At 55.0% G+C, this 16,988-nt stretch overlaps 2 protein-coding genes across 2 annotated transcripts; one reads left to right on the top strand and one right to left on the bottom strand.

Annotated features, from left to right (window-relative positions):
- Positions 1–575: 575 nt before the first annotated feature.
- Positions 576–9,632, bottom strand: LOC34623015. The gene is made up of 9 exons (XM_026335042.1): positions 8,180–9,632; positions 7,197–8,068; positions 6,442–6,966; positions 5,995–6,141; positions 5,602–5,847; positions 2,900–5,449; positions 2,461–2,585; positions 1,712–2,247; positions 576–1,534 (listed from the first exon to the last, which is right to left on the bottom strand). The coding sequence occupies exons 1-9, from the start codon at positions 9,630–9,632 to the stop codon at positions 576–578; spliced, it is 7,413 nt and encodes a 2,470-aa protein (XP_026190827.1).
- A 1,112-nt stretch (positions 9,633–10,744) lies between these two features.
- Positions 10,745–13,876, top strand: LOC34623014 (probable nucleolar protein 5-2). The gene is made up of 7 exons (XM_026335059.1): positions 10,745–11,159; positions 11,472–11,570; positions 11,782–11,969; positions 12,298–12,477; positions 12,813–13,011; positions 13,325–13,540; positions 13,665–13,876. Exons 1-7 carry the CDS (start codon positions 10,745–10,747, stop codon positions 13,874–13,876), a joined length of 1,509 nt encoding a protein of 502 aa, XP_026190844.1.
- The last annotated feature ends 3,112 nt before the right edge of the window (positions 13,877–16,988 follow it).

The raw sequence follows: 16,988 nt of genomic DNA, 5'->3' as shown, positions 1-16,988 counted from the left end.
AAGAAAACACTGAACCAGCCGCCTGATACAACGCAAAGCGTCGCTGTAGTAGCGGACGCACCTGCTGCTGCGCACAAGTCCTCCAATGCCTCGAATTAGACAGGCCTAGTGATTTTCGTGACGCCTGCACGGGGACCGACAGTTAGCCGGAGGGGGCGTCACCAAATAGCAGGACTGGCCTGTAGACGCTATTTTTTCCCAAAACAATGCGGCTTAATAGAGTCGAAAGCACTGAGGTGCCTCCTGAGGGGCCATCCCTAGGGTCCCCTGTCTGTGTGCTCGAAGACAGAGTGCGCTCTAAAATCTAAAAGCGGAAGTAGAAAGGACAAAAAAATGAAGTTTTTTGTGACGCAACAAACATAAGCTGGGCAATAGATCCTCTCAGGGTCCCCCAAATGTAGGAGTCTGCCCAGGATTTAAAACTTTCCTCACGCCTAGTGTGCGTCCTACGTAAGAGCACCCGCTAACCCCGAAAGTAGTACTGAACGCGCGGCTGTTTCCACTGTGAAGGGAGCAGCAACTCAGGGAAAACTATGTAGAGCATGCTAGATGCCTGCCGCTAGATGCTGCAGCACTCAGCGATTGAGCACAGACTCCTCCGACTTCCTGTGAGCATACACCTGCTGTGGAGGCTGTGCTTTTTCCTCTTGCACTGGAGGCGGCCACGGAATGTTTCCTCCAGAATCGCGCAGCTGCTGGTCTAGGATAATGCTTCTAAAGTAAGCCGCAGGAGAAGGAGCCCGGTTCCTAGGAGGCGAATTGGAAGCCGTCCGCAATGGCAATTCGTCCTTCAATACTGGGAAGCCCGCAGTCAGCGTAAACACAGCAGACGCGAGGTCAGCATTTGTTGCAGGAGTGCCACGAGGACGTTCTATCTGTTCCTTTGTTACCCCTGGTCGGCCATATCTAGGAGCTGCAACGTGGACAGCGGCATCTGCAGCGTTATCTTCCTTAGCTTTCGATGTAGAGCTGCTCCGTGACAGTCCCTTTATGAGAGCAGCAAAGGATTCTCGAGGAGGGAACGGCGCTGCGGGGACTGCAGCTGTGAAGAATCCGCCGAGGGCTTCTGCAAACCTCTGTCTGTAGTCTGCAGGCGAGAGGACAGTCGGTTGGAGTCCGCTGGTCATGTAGGCAATAGATTTCCCAATGTTTTCTACCTGCTTATCCCAGGTGTATCGACGGAAGAAATCAATGAGCCCGAAACAAAGCTCCCCAGTCTCCTCGTACAGCACCACCAGCAGAGAGTAATCGACGACTTCGAGGCGCTGCAAAAGCTCGAGATCTTCTTTCAGAGCGGCCATAAGCGTGGTATTGTCAGGAGGAATTAAACACAGCGCAAATCCACCAGAATATTCCCGTAAATTCTGATCCCACAGTACAGGTACGCCCTCTAATGCAGCCTGCGCAGACGAGGACTCTGGAGCCTCTCCTGCTGCTACCACTGCGGTTGCTTCCGATACTGCGACAGACGAGGCACCAGACGCCGATAAGGCGCATGCCAGGGTAGCAGGCAGCGCAAGACATGGAGTTTCATCTGCAGACGTAGAAAGGACATATCACACACTAACAAGCCTATCTGTCTGTCACTGGCTTGCTATTTTAAGTCTGTGAACCGCTCTCAGCATATCTGTGTGCCAAGAGTACTTCTAAAACGAATTCCACGAGCTCCAGTCTATTCGATTTCACGAGTTCCAATCTATTCTTCCTCTACCTGATTGTATGCGCGTCTTCTCCCTGCCTCCCGGTGCTCCTAAGGAGGATCCTGACGCTGCGCAGCTGCCTGTCTGCTCCTCTGCTATAGGCCCCATAGAAGTGCCTGTCCTTTCTGCGGGCATCGCGGTGCCTGCTGCTTGTGCGTTGCGTCCAGTTGCTGCTACACCTAGGCTTGTCACTACAGCGTCAGCTCCTTTGTTTCTAGTGCTAGCACTATCACCACTACTTCGGGTGGTGCTGCACGTGGTTGCTTCCTTGTCAGGAACATAGCGCTGCCACCCAAGTCCCTTTAGGTCAAAGACCTTCACAGGTCCCTTCGGGTGTCCTCCTTCCCTGAATCGGAGGTTCCGCATTGCAACAAAATACTTTTTTTCTGTGCTGGCGGTTGTCGTGAGCTGAAAGAGGCCAAAGAGAGCCGTAAGGGCAGACGGTCTGGATCCATAGAGTGCCCCGGAGAAACGACGGAAGAAGGCATCTCCCTGTGCTAGAAGCAACTTGAGCTCGTGGCGGTTTATCTCCTTGAGAATATACAGCCTGACATATAAGCAGATGGAATAGTGCAGAGCCGCAGTCAACAGATATACACGGCAGCAGAGAGACTGGCTGTGTGCTGAGGAGGCTCTGTGGCCTTTGTACAACCAAGAAGAGCACCAGCGCATCGGACATACCCCACTACACTAAGCTACACGACTTCATATCATTAGACTCATCAAAATACGCAGCGTGAAGCTTAGGGCTTTAACCAACCCATCGGAGGAGATGCTAAAGGACGCTCCGCTTTTGCCCCCATAGAGCTTTACTGGCCTCGTCCGCTTTATCGAACAGCAAAATTGCAGATCGTCGCTGCATAAAAGATGCCGCAACGCGTGGAACTGAAACCCATACACAAACAAACAAGCGAAAAGAGACGATTCAACTGACTGCACATATCAGACTACAGAAAGGCCCAACATCTGCAGCGCCTGTTTGCCGGCAGCGAAGGCTGCAGGAGCCAAGCCTCATACAACAGCAGGAGGCAGTGATCTAGATGCCGCTCCAGTTATCTGTACGCTTAGAGATTACCCACCATTAGACTCTCCGGTAGAGCAACCCACCCTTGAAGCCCCCTGAGTATCTTTTACCCCGAGCAAAGTGATTTTCAGCCAGACAGCACAGTGTCTTTGTCTTGAGGCCCCTCGGAACTGACCTGCGGAGCGAAGAACAGAGTCACTGTATGACTTCGATCCCTTCCGAGTTGTTGCACCACGATATGCGGGTCTGTACCGTCCGTTGGCGCCTCAAGCACGTCGCGAAGCACTAGCAAGCTATCTTCTTTTGCACTCTGTACTTGCGAGAGCGCTGCCACAGGCCTGTTTGTCGACTCAAAGGGGCCCCCCCCGCCCAAACGAACTCTTTCCAAATCGTCCTCTGAAGAAAGAGCGACAAGTCGTGGTCTGCGTCCTGTTGGCTCCGCCCCGCGTGCAACAGGCCACTGCGCGGAGCACAATGGCGGTACAAACAAACAGCAACTGAAGCAGTCCCCTTGCTGGAGACCAACGGCTTCAGCAGACGCGTCAGTGTGCGGTACCGGCACTTCCCCATCTCCATCCCTCGCTGGAGCAGACACTGCGAACGCTGGCAACTCTGCGCCGCTTTTCCTTTTGGGCAAACACTCTGAGGCTTCGTGATCCTTCAAAAGGCCCTCTGCCTGGTCCGAAAGAAGACTGCGCAGCGCAGACGGAAGCAGGAAGCAGCCATGAGCACACCCACCACTTCCTAAGAGGCCACCATCCTGCAACCTTCGCATCCCCGTGTTGCTGCCTAGGGCCGCTGCTCGACTTCGTGCGCGGTGCAGAGCACCCGGGCAAGTCCCCTGGCAGCATTTGCATGCCTTGAGAGAGGTGGTGCTCTCTGCCTCCGGAGATTTGGAACCCGTTGACGCGCGCGTGCAGCGTCCACAAAAGCCCCCACAGCAGCCGCCACACACATTCGAGAAATCAGTTGCCCATCGCCGCTGCAGCTGCAGCGCCGCGTGTCTGCTGAGGATGGCAGCAGCGATGAGCGACCCTGCATCTCCAGCCTCCTGCGAGTTCAAGCAGCCGTGGAGGCCCTCTTGAGCGCTGGGATCGATCACGCGTGCCTCCTCCAGCACCGAAGACAGGGATGCCTCCAGTGCCCGCACAGCTTCTCGTGTCACTTGATGCAGATGCTGCAGACAATCAGCCTCCTCGCGCACGCCGCCAAAGAAGGAATCCACCGCATGCAACCATGGCTCTCTAACTGCGGTGTCGTGAACACCCCCCCGTAGAGTCGGCTGTACCGGTGCGCTAGCCCGAAGGGCCCCCAACTTGAGGGGCCTCCAGGGCCCCTCCCGAAGGGAACCGTCAAATGGCTCCATGGCGGCAGCTGTACCGCTGATAGAACTCCTCGAAAAATGCACGGCTTTTGGTGCAGCTTGCGCAGTAGCAGATACGCGTTTTTTTCTAGAACCTTCTGCGCCTCCAATTGTGGCTCCAGACGACCCTGAACCCTCTACCACCTGTGGGGCTGGACTTCTGGCAACAGGCCTTGAGGCCGCTTCTTCGCCGTCACGCAGCCTCATTGGAGACAGTGCTCGCGTGTTCATTCGCGCACTGGACTTGAGCACCTCTTCCCTGCGGCGTAGACGCCACACGACTTCGCACGAAATGCTGCGCTGCTGCTGACACCGCGGGCTTGCCTCTGCCCCTGCACCTGAGACTGCCGTCGGTGATGTCGTACGTAATCCGTTTGTTGCAAATCTGCACGCCTGCACTGCAGCAGTAGGGGCCTCCTGTACGGACTGGAGCTGCTGGTGACCCCCTTGCATCGCGGGGCTCAAATATCGACTGCTCTCTTGCCATGCTGGTGCCTTGTTGACTGGAGGTGCTGTGGATGCTGCAGCCGGTGCTACCCCTCCCGCGTCTGATCCCTTGGGACGTTCCGCTGCGCGCCGCGTCAAAGGGAAGGCCTTGCCTGCACACAGCCTTGCTGTGCTCTCTAGCACAACGAAACCTCTGAGCTCTAGGGCCTGCCCTTCGCCTGCAAGCCCACCAGCAAGTCCGACAGAAGATGATGCTCGCTCACACACCGTGGTGTCGTTGGCAGAGGGCCTGGGGAGACAAGCGGAGGCGTTCGGCAGGGACGACTCCTGCAAGGCCGCCTCTGCGGCAAAGGAGAAGCTCCGGAGGATAGCGGTAAAGCGCTGCCTAAAAATCCTCTCGAGAGAATTCCACGAAAAGTCACAAACCTGCAGTAGCCTTTGGGCCGCCCACCAACAGCCACACTTCCGTCGTGCTTGCACTGCGTTTGCTGGACTCCTTTCGTGTTGCCCTCTAGAGGCTGAGCAGCTCGGCTGCCTTTCGCAGCAACCACCATGCTCCTGCTGATTCTGGGGGCCCGCATGCGCCTCCACAACCTGTTGCAACGAGCACCAAAACAAGGTCAATGTTGCTGCTGCCTGCTGCAGTTCTTCCTGCAGCACGCCCAGCTCGCGTCGAAGGGTAAGCAGCAGCTTAGAGAGCACAGTCCAAAGCTCCCAGGCTACGTCGCCAGGAGGGTGTCGTGCCGGTGAATCCGCAGAACTGGGAAGAGCAGGAGATGCAGAAGGCGTGGAAGACGCTGCAAAGGAGCCGCTCTGCGTTACCACCCCTTCCTGCATATCCACGGCTACCAGCTGCTGCTGCACTGCAGCAGCAGACACCAACAGAAAATCCACCCCTCGTCTTGCCCAAGACGCCTGCAAAAACGCCGCAGAAACCATACGATAGACGTTTTAAAAGGCCACCGAACCGTGACGCACCGCCTTCCCAAGGGAAACGAGCTTGACGGGTCAAAGGGTAGCTGCTCCTATTCAGGCTGCTGTTTCTATGGTGACAACTGTCAGGGTGCAAGGGCTGCTGCTCCCTCCATTGCTGCTGCTGCTGCTGCTAAAAAACTATCGCAAATTGCATGCCTGCAACTTGCCTTTCTATCACGGACTGCATTCAGAGCCGCCTCAAAAGTCCTCTGTATGGCCTTTTCTAAGCAACAAAAGCCCCCCGAAGGTGTCGCCCCAGCACTGCAGTCAAGGGGCCCCAAGTGGGGGGCCCCCTGGGGACTGCCAACGACAGCTTTTCCCAGGCGTCTTGCCGCCACCTGCAGAAGCAGACGCGCCTTGGAGCAGATGCCGCCACTCATGCACAAGTCTGCATGCTGCTCAGGGCCAGACAGACTCGAAAAGCTGGCAGTGGTAGCGGGGAGTCTTGGCGCTACTTCTGCAGCTGCTGCTGGGGGCCCCTCTGCTGGGGGCCCCTCTGCTGCGTCCTCATCCGAGCTTAGCGTCGGGTCGCAGTCCGGGGGGCCCCCTGCGACGGGAGTGAGGAGCAGATGGGAACCCCCTTGACGGCATATGGAATAAAGTCTTCGGCTCTGGTGCTTGCAGGACATACCCTGAGGCGGAAGCGATACATAGGAGGGGAGCATACAAATCTTAGCACATACACATACATATACGACGGAAACGAGGTTACATCACAGCGTCAGACACAGGGCTGCGAGACTCGTTCTATAAAAGCCATCAGGTTTGTTCATACGCATTTACTCCAGGGAACTTCGCTTGCAAGCACACGCCTCCGAGGCAACGCCATCAGCAGCGCCACCAATACACGAGGGAGATCACCAGCAGCAGCCGGGGAGGGTGCGCCTTACAACATTTCCGCAGACAAAGTGGAACGTCCTATCCCTAAATACCAAATGCGAGCACCCGGAAGGAATCCACGATTCAGTGCCTGCCGCCAGCTGCCCTTGCAGCTGTAGGCCTTGCTGCTTTTGGAGAATAAGCGTCCCGCTGCAGGTGCCGTCTCCGCGCAAGGTTTCGTCCGTAAGCAGCAGCTCTAGGAGCTGGACAAATGGGATATCCCCGAAGCGCCCAATCTCTTCTGGCGGTGCTAGGGGAGAGCCTCCACATCGGCTGCAAGTTTGCCACCAAGTTGCACACTGGGCAGACCCACCTGTGCATGCTCCCTTGTGCACCCCTGAAGCTGTTGTCGCTGCGTCGAGATCTTTTGATGCTGGAGAAGAACTTGCCTCGCTAGACGCTGCGGCAGCCCGAGGCGCATGCGGACTGACCGGATTGCTTGGTGCTGCTGCTCTAGCTGATGCTCCTGCTGCATCAGGAAGCCCCGAAGACAGACTAGGGGATCCGTCAATCCTGCTACACCGCAGGATCGGACTGGACACATGAGAGGGCCCCCCAGGGTGCGCGGGGAGTCCTTCCTGCGAAGCAGCCGCAGCATGCATTAGCAAGGAGAGAGCGAAGCTCGACTCAAGCCCTCTGTATACAGACCCTACGTTCCGCGGCAGGAAGCCGCCTACACGTTCGGCGACGCAGCAGCAGTCAAATTCGAGGACTTAAAAGTAGGGACTGCCGTGAATCGGCAGTCGGCTATCTGGGGGCACGACGAAGCCTCTGGCTCAGCACTGAGGATCTGCAGAGCAACACTGACAGTGAAGGTGATGAGAACGCGGTTAGTATCGCGCGAAAAAGCGAGCGTGTGCTCGGAGAGCGGCCGCTTGCATCTAGCATCTCCGGCTGGACAGCGACGCGCACCAGGCTGCTGCAGAATAAAGCGCGTCCAGCTGCATAGGACTTCGCCTAGCGTCGCGCCAAAGGGGTTGAAAGACAGCACACATGGGGGACTAGGGGCCCCCGCATATCCGGAGGAGCAATGCTGTAACCGGCAGCTCCAGCTGATTTCGTAGGAGGGCCTTTGCGCCTCCAGGAGAAAGGCCTCCTCCAGGAGGCGACTCCAAGTTGAATCGGCATCTCCAGGTTCCGCACCGTCTGCGCCGAAGGCAGCAGAATTCGCATCCTCATATTGCTGGGGGGCCTCTGCACTGCAGCAGAGCCTGCCGGGAGGGGTGACGCGGAGGTGATCTGGGAAGCAGAGGTCCTCCTGGGAAACTCTTGGCGGTCCATCACTGCCCTTTGGAGAATCTGCAGCATCCACCAGCATTAGGAACTGTAGCTGCGTTGAACCAGCGACATTGCCGTGATTTCCCGCTGCTGCTGCTGCTACGGCTGGCGCGTTTGAAGGCTCCTTCGAGCTCTGCCGCGGGTGTGTCTCGGTGTACATACACTGCAGCAGCCGACGGACCAGGTCCATGGGGCTTCTTGACCCCAACGAGGAACCGCAAGACCGCAGCCACTGCACTAGCGTCTGCCCCCGAAACTCCTTTTTTAGCACTGCTGCAATGTTCTCTAGGCGGTTATCGCCAGCAATTGCACGGCAGAACACACTATTGGGCCTTTGCAGCTGCTTGATTGCTGTGTCTGTATCGTCGTCGCACGCTTGTTTCCCGTCCTTCAGCGGTGCCCCTTCCGCAGAGCCTCCCCTCCACGTACCCTGTAAGCACCCATGCGGATACTCTGCTGCAGACGATCGCAGCAGCAGCAGCATCTCTTCTGCCTGCTGAACCCATGACGGACAGAGACGGTGATTCCCTGGATAGCAGCATGCAGCAACGAATTTGAGTTGCTGCTGCAGGCCAAAAGCAGTCCAAAGGGCCCTCCAAAGAACCCTTTTGTACCTCTGCGCTGCTCGCTCTTGCGCGGCAGCCCCTGCTGCGGCTGCAGCGGCTACTGCTGTGAGCGGCTCTGCTGCCAGAGCTACAGACGCCTTCGCAGCAGCCCGCGCAGCGTCTGCCGATGGCGGGAGGACAAGACAGATCGTGCAGAGGCGGAAGGGGGGGCAGTCGGAGAGAATGAGGTGTGCAGACGCGCCAGGGGCGGGGGGCCCCCACTCTACGGAGCACCAGCCCAAGGCTTTCTCGTTTTTCAGCAAAGAGGTCGTTGCAACTTCAAGAGACGCCCATAGGGGGGCCCCTATGGCCCTGCTCGCCCTCACCAAGTTGGCAACGGAGACACCCGGTATTACGACTACCCGAAGACTAGCCAAGTAGATTGACAGCGACTGAGAAACACCTCCGGAAAGCAGCAGAACGTCGGGCTGCAGCAAGGCCAACTGTCGCTGCAGCACCTGTAATGCGAGGCTTCGCCGTCTCTTCTCGACTTCGAGCCGAGCAAACCCCTCATCGGAAGGGGGCCCCCCAGGGCCCCCAAGGGGGCCCCCTTGGAGCACCGGAACACTGGCCCCCGGGAAGTCTTTAAAGCCCCATTTGCGCTGCATGTCTAAATTCCCAGCCAGCAGCAGGAGCCGAGCTTTTCGCATGGGCAGCAGCTGCTGCTGCTGCTTGTGCTGCAGCATCAAGGGGACTGCTAGACCAGAGAGCGTGTGCGACTGTCGGATGTCTTCACCCCTGGTGCAGCAAATGTAAACGGCATCTCCAAGGGAGCGAGCAGCAGAGGGGGGTAGCTGCACGGCGGAGATAGCGCGAACGACAAGGTGCAGCAGTACTGTCACGGCGGCTGCGGGGATGCCTTCCAGCATGCAGTGTGCAGAAACACTTTCTCTCAGCAGACGCATCGCATGCAGGCCGTTGGGGCAAGCCTCCCTCGAAGCCCCTGAAAGCCTCTCCTGCGAGTTCGTGTGACTGCAACGGCTCGTCTCACCAGCATCAGCTGGAGGAGGCAGGGGAACCATGGGGTTAGGGGTGTCAAGACAGCCCGAGTCATGTATGGGGCCCCCGGTGGAAGATTCCCATGCGTGTTGCATCCATTCCGTCATTGCGTCCAGATCTTGTTGCTGCTGACACAAGGGGGTCAACAGCCTTATCTGTCGCTTCTTCTGAAAAAGACACGCGAGACAGAGCTTCAGAGCGCCTTCCGCATGAGGGCCCCTCGACTCCCTGCATAGGGAGCAGCAGCGCCAGCAAAAGATTAGACCGCATTGTCTGCAGTGGTGTCGGCGGATCAGGGCTGAGAAGGACACGCCACAGCGGTAACATTCGCTAGCTTCCGAGTCGCGGAGCCACAGCGCCATTGCCTCTGGGGTAGGACCAAGCACACGCTGCGAGACAGAAACTCATTGATAGTCTGAAGCCTCTACACCACCCCGAAAATCCCAGATCGCCAACTGAAAGCCAACATTACGGGCAAAGGGCGAAGATCTCATGAGCGCGGAGGGACGAGTTTTGAGCATCGGCTGCTGGAGCTCAAAACTTTTGATGTTGATGCAGGCTTCTCGACGCTGGTATTGCACATCTCTTCGTGTGACATTTCGAAATCAGGCGAGTAAAACAGGCCTTAAATAGCCACCACCGACGGAAGGCCTACAAACCGGGGGGCCCCTCCTCAGCTCTACAAGGGCCTCTTGCCGCGTTCCTGCTGCAATCCCGGGGATCGGGGGCCCCTTACGCCGAAGGGGGAGATCGGATTTTTGGAGGCTGATAGCACTGATCATATGCACAGCCATCCTGTTGTGTCAATTTTTTCCCTTTCTTCGTCGCGCTAATAGAAGGAGGCGCTTTTGGATATCGACACGCCTCCGGAGATCAGCCATCGCAGAAGCAAGGGGCCCCCTCATGAAGCCACCAAGGCTGCCGCTGCAGGGAGAGAGTGTCATCCCCACAAGCCCTGCGGCATCGGGAGGCATGGAGCCCCTTGCTTCGTTTTGTGCTTCTTGTCCGTTTCTTTGCAATAAGTTTTTTTTGGGCCGAACTGCAGCGTTCCTCGAATCGCGCTGCTGTATTCGCACTCTTTGCCCCTTCTCTTCCGGCAGCCGCTGCTGCTGCTGGCGCCGCTGCCACGGCCCCGCACCGCTGTGGTCTGTTGATCTTCTGAGTGCTTCAGTTGCACAGCTTTTCGGCGAATTCTGTGTTTCGATCGCCATTGTGCGTCTCTTAGCATTCTGATCTGCCCTGTGGGGCCGTCTGCCCTCAGCCGCAGGGAGCCAGCGCGCGAGCGGCAGTGAGGGGGACGGCGGTGACAGTCCACACGGTTCTGCGAACTCGTCGCCGTAGTCTGAGGCGACTTCGGGAGTTCGTCGTAAACCGGGGGCATACGAGATCGCTATAAGTGCGACGAAGTAGCTGAAAGGGCTCAGCGAACGCAAGGAAGACGGCAGCCTCGGGTGCTTGGTAACTCGACAGCAAGATGTTGGCGTTGCTAGAAACCTCTGCAGGCTTCGCCCTGTTCCGTATAAAGAAGGGGAAGCTTTTGGAGGTTTCGGACGTTGAGGCCCTTCAGGCGCATTTTGCATCCCCAGAGGCGGCTCAGCGGGTTGTCGAGCTGCACGCATTTTCTCGCTTCAAGGATACCAAGCAGGCGACTGAGGAGGTGCTCGCTTTAGTAGACTCGAAGGTTGGCAAGGGTCTGAAGAAGTTCCTCAAGAAGAACCTTCTCCAGGCGGAGGGCGAGAGCAGCAAGCTCGTTGTAGCGGACAAGGCGTTGGGGGTTGCGATCAAGAATAAATTGGGTTTAGAAGTTCTTTTCTCACCACAGACTCACGAAATAATCAGAGGCATCAAAGAGCAGTTCGCAGCTCTCATGGATGGCATCGAGGAAAAGGGTCAGTTCAACGATTACTTGCACGGCACTTCGCTCTTCAGTGCTGTGGTCTTCTAGGGAGCGGTACCAGGAGGGTAATCTTTTCTTTAGTGACCCCTGTGTCTTATTGAATCTTGATCAAGAGGATTTTTTCTTGCGACAGGGTGCCGAGAGGCGAGGGGTGGGGGCGGGTGTATATACACATCTATGAGGCTGGCGACAGGTTCCATAGCCAAGATCTGCGGCCTCTTAGTCGGCACCATGGAGCCAGTCCTGCCTGAAAGCCACTCAGCACTTGAAACTTGTATTTGTGTGTATGCTTCCCGATGCACAGATCGTCAGCAGATGGCGATGTCTCTATCGCACTCTTTAAATAGATTCAAGCTTCGTTTCAGTCCAGAGAAACTCGACACTATGATCATTCAAGCTGTTGGTAAGGAGCAAGCGATCCCACTTTTTGTAGAAGGTTTCAAGATTGGTGTTTCCTGTCGTCCTCTCGTAGCCTCTTCGAGATTGTAATGGCGCTGTGCCGCGGGGGGCACTCTCGAGGGGTCTTCAGAGGGGCCGTTTCTAGTGGCTTCTAGCAGCACGCGGCATCGGGATTTTCTGTGCATTTTCTGCTGCTTCATGCTTTCATGATGCAGCCCTTCTAGACGACCTCGACAAAGAGCTGAACAACTTTGCAATGCGCTTGAAGGAGTGGTATGGGTGGCACTTCCCCGAGCTAGCGAAAGTTATAACGGACAACCTCGTCTTTGCAAAAGCCGTCAAGCTTATCGGGTTTAGGACGAACACCAAACATGCAGATCTTGAATCGATTTTACCTGATGAGGTGAGTCATCTGCTAGGAAAGTCGAAGAGGGTGGGGGGCTTGAAAGCGGGCATCAAAGACGCAGATTTTTTCACTGGATGGCAGAACTCAGCGAGTCGTATAGAATGATCTAATCATTTTTGCGTCTAGGTTTTTGCGCAGCTGCTTAGGGTGCCGTTCTTGCGTTTGTGCCGCGCTAGTCTCTACTTGGGTGTATATCCCTAGGAGCCACAGCTCACCGTAGATACGTATTACACGTATGTATGTTTAGAGAGAGCGAGAGGCTAAGAGCGTTCACCACGTCTATCAGTATATTGCGTCCTGCACCTTGAATGTGTATATCTTGCAGATATGCTCCGAGGTGCGTATGTCTGCCGAGACGTCTATGGGGACAGAAATGACAGACGATGATTTGCTCCACATCACTTCTCTAGCGTCAAGGGTCGAAGAGCTTGTCGAATATCGTGCCAACCTTGCTGAGTACCTGAAGCTTAGAATGAAGGCTGTGGCTCCAAATCTGACGCACATGGTAAGCAAAGGCTGTATGCCGGCTGGAAGAGCTTTCAAGGCGCAGATTGTCGCGACGGGCCTGACAGGCCGTTTTCGCATTGGGATATAAATAGCACTAGGGGGCTTATGTTGTAGACGAGGGAGATGGGCAATGTAGAAGCACGAGCGCTAAATTGAGGCATGCAGAGGCTCTCGCGTCTACTTTTGGATATTCCGCTGCGCAGTTGCATGGGCCTTTGCTTTCGCTGCCCCTCTCTGCTGCACGTCCACACGCAAGAGGAAAGGGGGGAGAGAAACTGCTGCTTCATGCTCCTTTTCTGTGGTGCGTCTGCGTCCCCCTTTTCCTGTCTCCAGGTAGGCGAAGTCATTGGCGCTCGGTTGATGGCTCACAGTGGCAGTCTGCTGTCTCTATCCAAGCAGCCAGCATCGACGCTGCAGATTCTTGGTGCCGAAAAGGCGCTGTTTAGAGCGCTCAAGACGAAGTCCAACACCCCTAAATACGGCATCATATATCATGCTGCCCTAGTGGGACAGGCGACACCTAAAATCAAGGGTAAACCGATTATTTGTGCGAGAGCGACAAATGTCGGAACCAGAAAATGGGGACTCACGAGCTGCATGAGACTAAAGTATATCGTTCTTGCGTGTCGGCGCTTCGCATCTTTTTCTTCTCGCTCGTGTAGCCTCCCAAATGCTGCCTTGTGTTGTTTCACCCTCTTGCTGGCGAGTCCAGTGGACACTCGTTCTTTCAGGCGCCCTAGAATTCCCTGCTTTATCTCTGAGAGGGCTGCCTTCTCGCATCGGAGCTCTTTGATTGTGGAATTTGCATTAGTTGTCAATCCTCCGATGCGTGTATTGGCTCACAGGAAAGATATCTCGCGTGCTGGCAGCTAAGCTCTCGCTCTGCGTCCGAGTTGACGCGCTAACCGAGGCTGCAGAAACAGCAGCCGCAGAGACAGCAGCAGGAACAGATCCCGTGGCCGCTGCAGGCAACCACGCGCCTGCGGAGCCGTCGGTAGCGATTGCATGCAGGCGCTACGTGGAAAATAAACTCGAACAACTCGAGCAACAACTCTCGAGCGGTGAGATTCAGCTTTCGTGGTGAAGGGCGCTTGGAGCTTACTACTTGCTGTTTGAACTTGTGGAATGGATGGCATTTCGGATATTGGGTTCCAGGCTTTGTGTTATTTCGATATGGTTGTGCAGCTGGAGGTAAGCCTGGGGCCAAGCCTTCTTTCCAGCGCTATGAGCCTCACCGCGCGACTAACGGTATGGCCAGAAAGTATGACGCTTCGACGGACGTAGTCCTAGGACCAGATGCTCCGAAGAGGCACATGAAGCATGTTGGGTTCGGGGCTGATGAAGCGACTGACGAGGTTCCGAGGAAGAAAAAGGTAAAAGCGGAGGCACAAGACTAAGATAACAACTGTTGAGGGACCCTTTTTCTGGTGACGCAGCCTACACGAGGCCATGCTGGGCCGCAAAGAATGGTGCTAGCCTGTAATCCACTTGGGAGCTCCCTGTATATTAGTTGCAGAATAACCAGGACTAGCAGCGGCAGCAGGCTTGAAGAAGCGCCGAACCAGCCTTAATGGTGGTAGGTATTTGCGGTCGCATGAGAGGGTGTAGCGGTTGTCTCGAGACTGCTGCCCATTCGGCGGGAATCTCATCTATGGGATGCAACCAGTTTGCGTAGAGCCCCCCTATTCGGGTTTAAGACGCTGGGCCTGCAACAGGAATGCACACATATTTATTACCCGTCAGACTAAGAAGACCCCATATAGTAGGGGACAGGGAGATGGCGAGGGATGGTGTTGGTTTGCTAGCAATCACTGTGGACCGTTTCTACTGTGCGGGGCGAAAGGCCTCTTGGCCTCCTCTTAATTTCTACCTCACCCGGACTGCATTTCAGCGCCCTTGGCTTCTTTTACGTGGCTTACCCTAGGTGCTTTGCGGCGCTTAGGTGCACCTCAATATTGCGAGCTCATACACCCATGATGTGGTGTACTTCACAGCAGAGACTGGGCGAGTAGTGTATTAGAGTAATGTCTCAGGGTGGGTGAATTTCAAACGCTTGCTGTAAGTGGCACTGGGTGCAAGTACATTGTTGCTCTAGAATGTGTGGCAAGATAGTGCACAAGTCCGAAGAGCGCAAGCGATTCATTAGTAGGCTGCACTGCACGTTCTGCTTTATTAAAACCTCCTTATGCCCTATTATTGCATAGCAACCCATGCAAATGGGATGTTCACGTCAACAAAAGAAGTAAGCGGCCACGGTGAAAATATTGAGTTACAGCTTATTGTTTTACCGTCAAGCAGACGCAAGCCACTAGGCGTAGAATTTTGACCTTTTGGCAACAACGAAGATTATGCTGTCGAATGCTATCTCATTCCCGCATGTGAATGTATTGCGAGCGTGCACATTTCCCCTTGTCTAAGGTATGCGTAGAGGGGCTTAGTAGCGACGAAGATTGTTTCTAGAGTCGGAAATTGAGGTTTTCCCCCCCTAAAGCACTCCCTCTTTCCCCAACCCGCCCCTCTCGTCACTCTGAGGAGGGGGCAGGGGGGCAGCCAGTGCGGCCATAGCTGCATGCCGGGTCACTGTGAGTCTTCAAAGCTAGTTGCACAGAGCATCTAAAGCACACGAGCACGACATCGCGTATTTTTGCGTTGAGCGAACAGCACCCTACAATACCTTAGATATGCCAACACGGATTAGCTGCTCACTGATCCTCAGATGGATAGACTACACTAGTCAGATTTTAGTCTACAGTACATGTATGACACGAACAGCCAAGATGTAAGCTATGGCATCAATAAACACGTACAGAATCGAGTTCACGATGGACTGCATGGCATTTGAAATGCAGGAAGGACGAAACGTGGGTGCAGACACAGGTTCCTACTTCGAAGAGGGCTGTTTTCCTGTTTTTTTTGCTTACTTAGAGCCGTGGGTATACCGTGAATAACGAGCTAGCGTACAGCATGTCAAACCACCCACCGAAACTCAAGGTTAACGTATGGCCCCACTGTCCAGAATTCCTTATCAAATCAGTTTTACTGCGAATTAAAATGGGACGCTTATCTTCGCGTAAGCAGTGCAAGAGCATACATACCATTGGGAATGTCAATCCGCTCCGTCGACCGCTCTGTCCTCTCTCTACTAAAGCCACCGACATATTTTATTGAATCACGTGTGTTACTTGTATTTTAAAAGTGAGGGACGATCCTTAGAAGCTAGCCTTGGAACAAACTTTACTGCCGGTGACACCTGGAGTGAGTGTGTTGATAATCAGAAGCATCACACGCCTTTGTCACCACTGCCTCGCCTCCAAGTTCAACTGGAACTCGTGCGAGTTCTGGTAAGCACCCCCCGGGGTGCAGCACGAGGAGTAACGGGAGCAGGCCACAAAGTGCAGACACTGCCACGTGTTACAGCGGCAACAACAGCTCAACCGCGGTGGTAAAGCTCAGCGGGCTCATAACAGCAAGTGGGCTCCATTACAGAGTAGCTGAGCGCAAGCCGTAGATCAGGAAGCGACCTTCAGGCAAAAAAGGGTAGCATGCCTGGACTTGCATGCCAGTTGAAGAAGCAACCACATACGAAACAGAGCAATAGCTTAAAGGTGCTCCATAAAAAAACGGTCCATGTTACATTGGGTCCCATGTTGCATGTGTGGGAAAACGGTCACGTAGTCGGTTTCACCAAAACGGGTGTATAACGATTGCATGACCACTGAAAATGTTTGTTCAGTGTCCCCGTGTACGTGTGCCCAGCAGATATATTAGGCACGCTGCTGTTGTTTAATTTCATCTCTTGCTTTAGCAGAACCCATGGGCATTTTAGTTGTCTCCAGTGAATGCATAAGGACATTCTTCCAATGCTTTCAGAACTAGTTGTTTGCTGGGTTCTAGAGCATAGCATGCTCTGCATAGAACCTTGCAGGCGAGCCTGCATTGGCAATGCAATTGTGCGAGTCTTGCTGTGTCAATTTTAGTCGATCCAGCACTTCGCGGAGTGGGATTACAAAGGGCAGCAGCTGAGGGCCCAGCAAGCAAAGGCAAGCGGACGAGGCTGGCGAAATCGTAGCGGATCCTACACTCACAGTTAAACTACGTTTTCGCTACGGCAGTTCTGCTGAATAGGCCGACTGGCGCGTACGAAAATCCAACAGCAGCAGCCATTCACAGTGTAGCCTATTCGCCGATTCTGCCGAACGGCCAGAATGGGTCATGCATTCTGGGTTTTTTCTAGTTGCTGGACTATGGAGCGTAGCATTGCTAGGCAGTAATCCATTGCACTCGAAATGATATCATGGTCTCCAGCACGCAAACCATGATTTGAAATTTATCAGGCCGCGTTGCAGTTTCTACCGCTGTATTGTTAAGTAGGCCTCAGAGCATGGAGTCGGGTCCATACGCTGTAGAAGCATCTTGCGCACTGCGTGGTGGCTGAGTGTTTCGACGGTCGGAGCATGTGAAACCGTGTGCAGAGTAGTGGAGCTGCCTGGGATGCAGGCACGGACTTCC

This window comes from Cyclospora cayetanensis, unplaced genomic scaffold, assembly GCF_002999335.1.
Source record: "Cyclospora cayetanensis isolate NF1_C8 unplaced genomic scaffold, CcayRef3 CcayRef3_contig_58, whole genome shotgun sequence".
Classification (NCBI taxonomy): domain Eukaryota; phylum Apicomplexa; class Conoidasida; order Eucoccidiorida; family Eimeriidae; genus Cyclospora; species Cyclospora cayetanensis.
Note: the sequence above shows the minus strand (reverse complement) of the source record. Positions and strands in the feature narration are given on the sequence as shown.

Bases quoted from the DNA above. Each gene is read 5' to 3' on its own strand.
- LOC34623014 (XM_026335059.1), top strand. From the start codon at position 10,745: ATGTTGGCGTTGCTAGAAACCTCTGCAGGCTTCGCCCTGTTCCGTATA. The intron at 11,160-11,471 runs GTCAGTTCAACG...CCCGATGCACAG, and splicing joins GGATGGCATCGAGGAAAAGG to ATCGTCAGCAGATGGCGATG. The intron at 13,541-13,664 runs GTGAGATTCAGC...ATGGTTGTGCAG, and splicing joins CGAGCAACAACTCTCGAGCG to CTGGAGGTAAGCCTGGGGCC.
- LOC34623015 (XM_026335042.1), bottom strand. From the start codon at position 9,632: ATGGCGCTGTGGCTCCGCGACTCGGAAGCTAGCGAATGTTACCGCTGT. The intron at 6,967-7,196 runs GTCAGTGTTGCT...GCTGCTTCGCAG, and splicing joins GCGTTCTCATCACCTTCACT to GAAGGACTCCCCGCGCACCC. The intron at 2,248-2,460 runs GTTGGTTAAAGC...CTTATATGTCAG, and splicing joins TTTAGCATCTCCTCCGATGG to GCTGTATATTCTCAAGGAGA.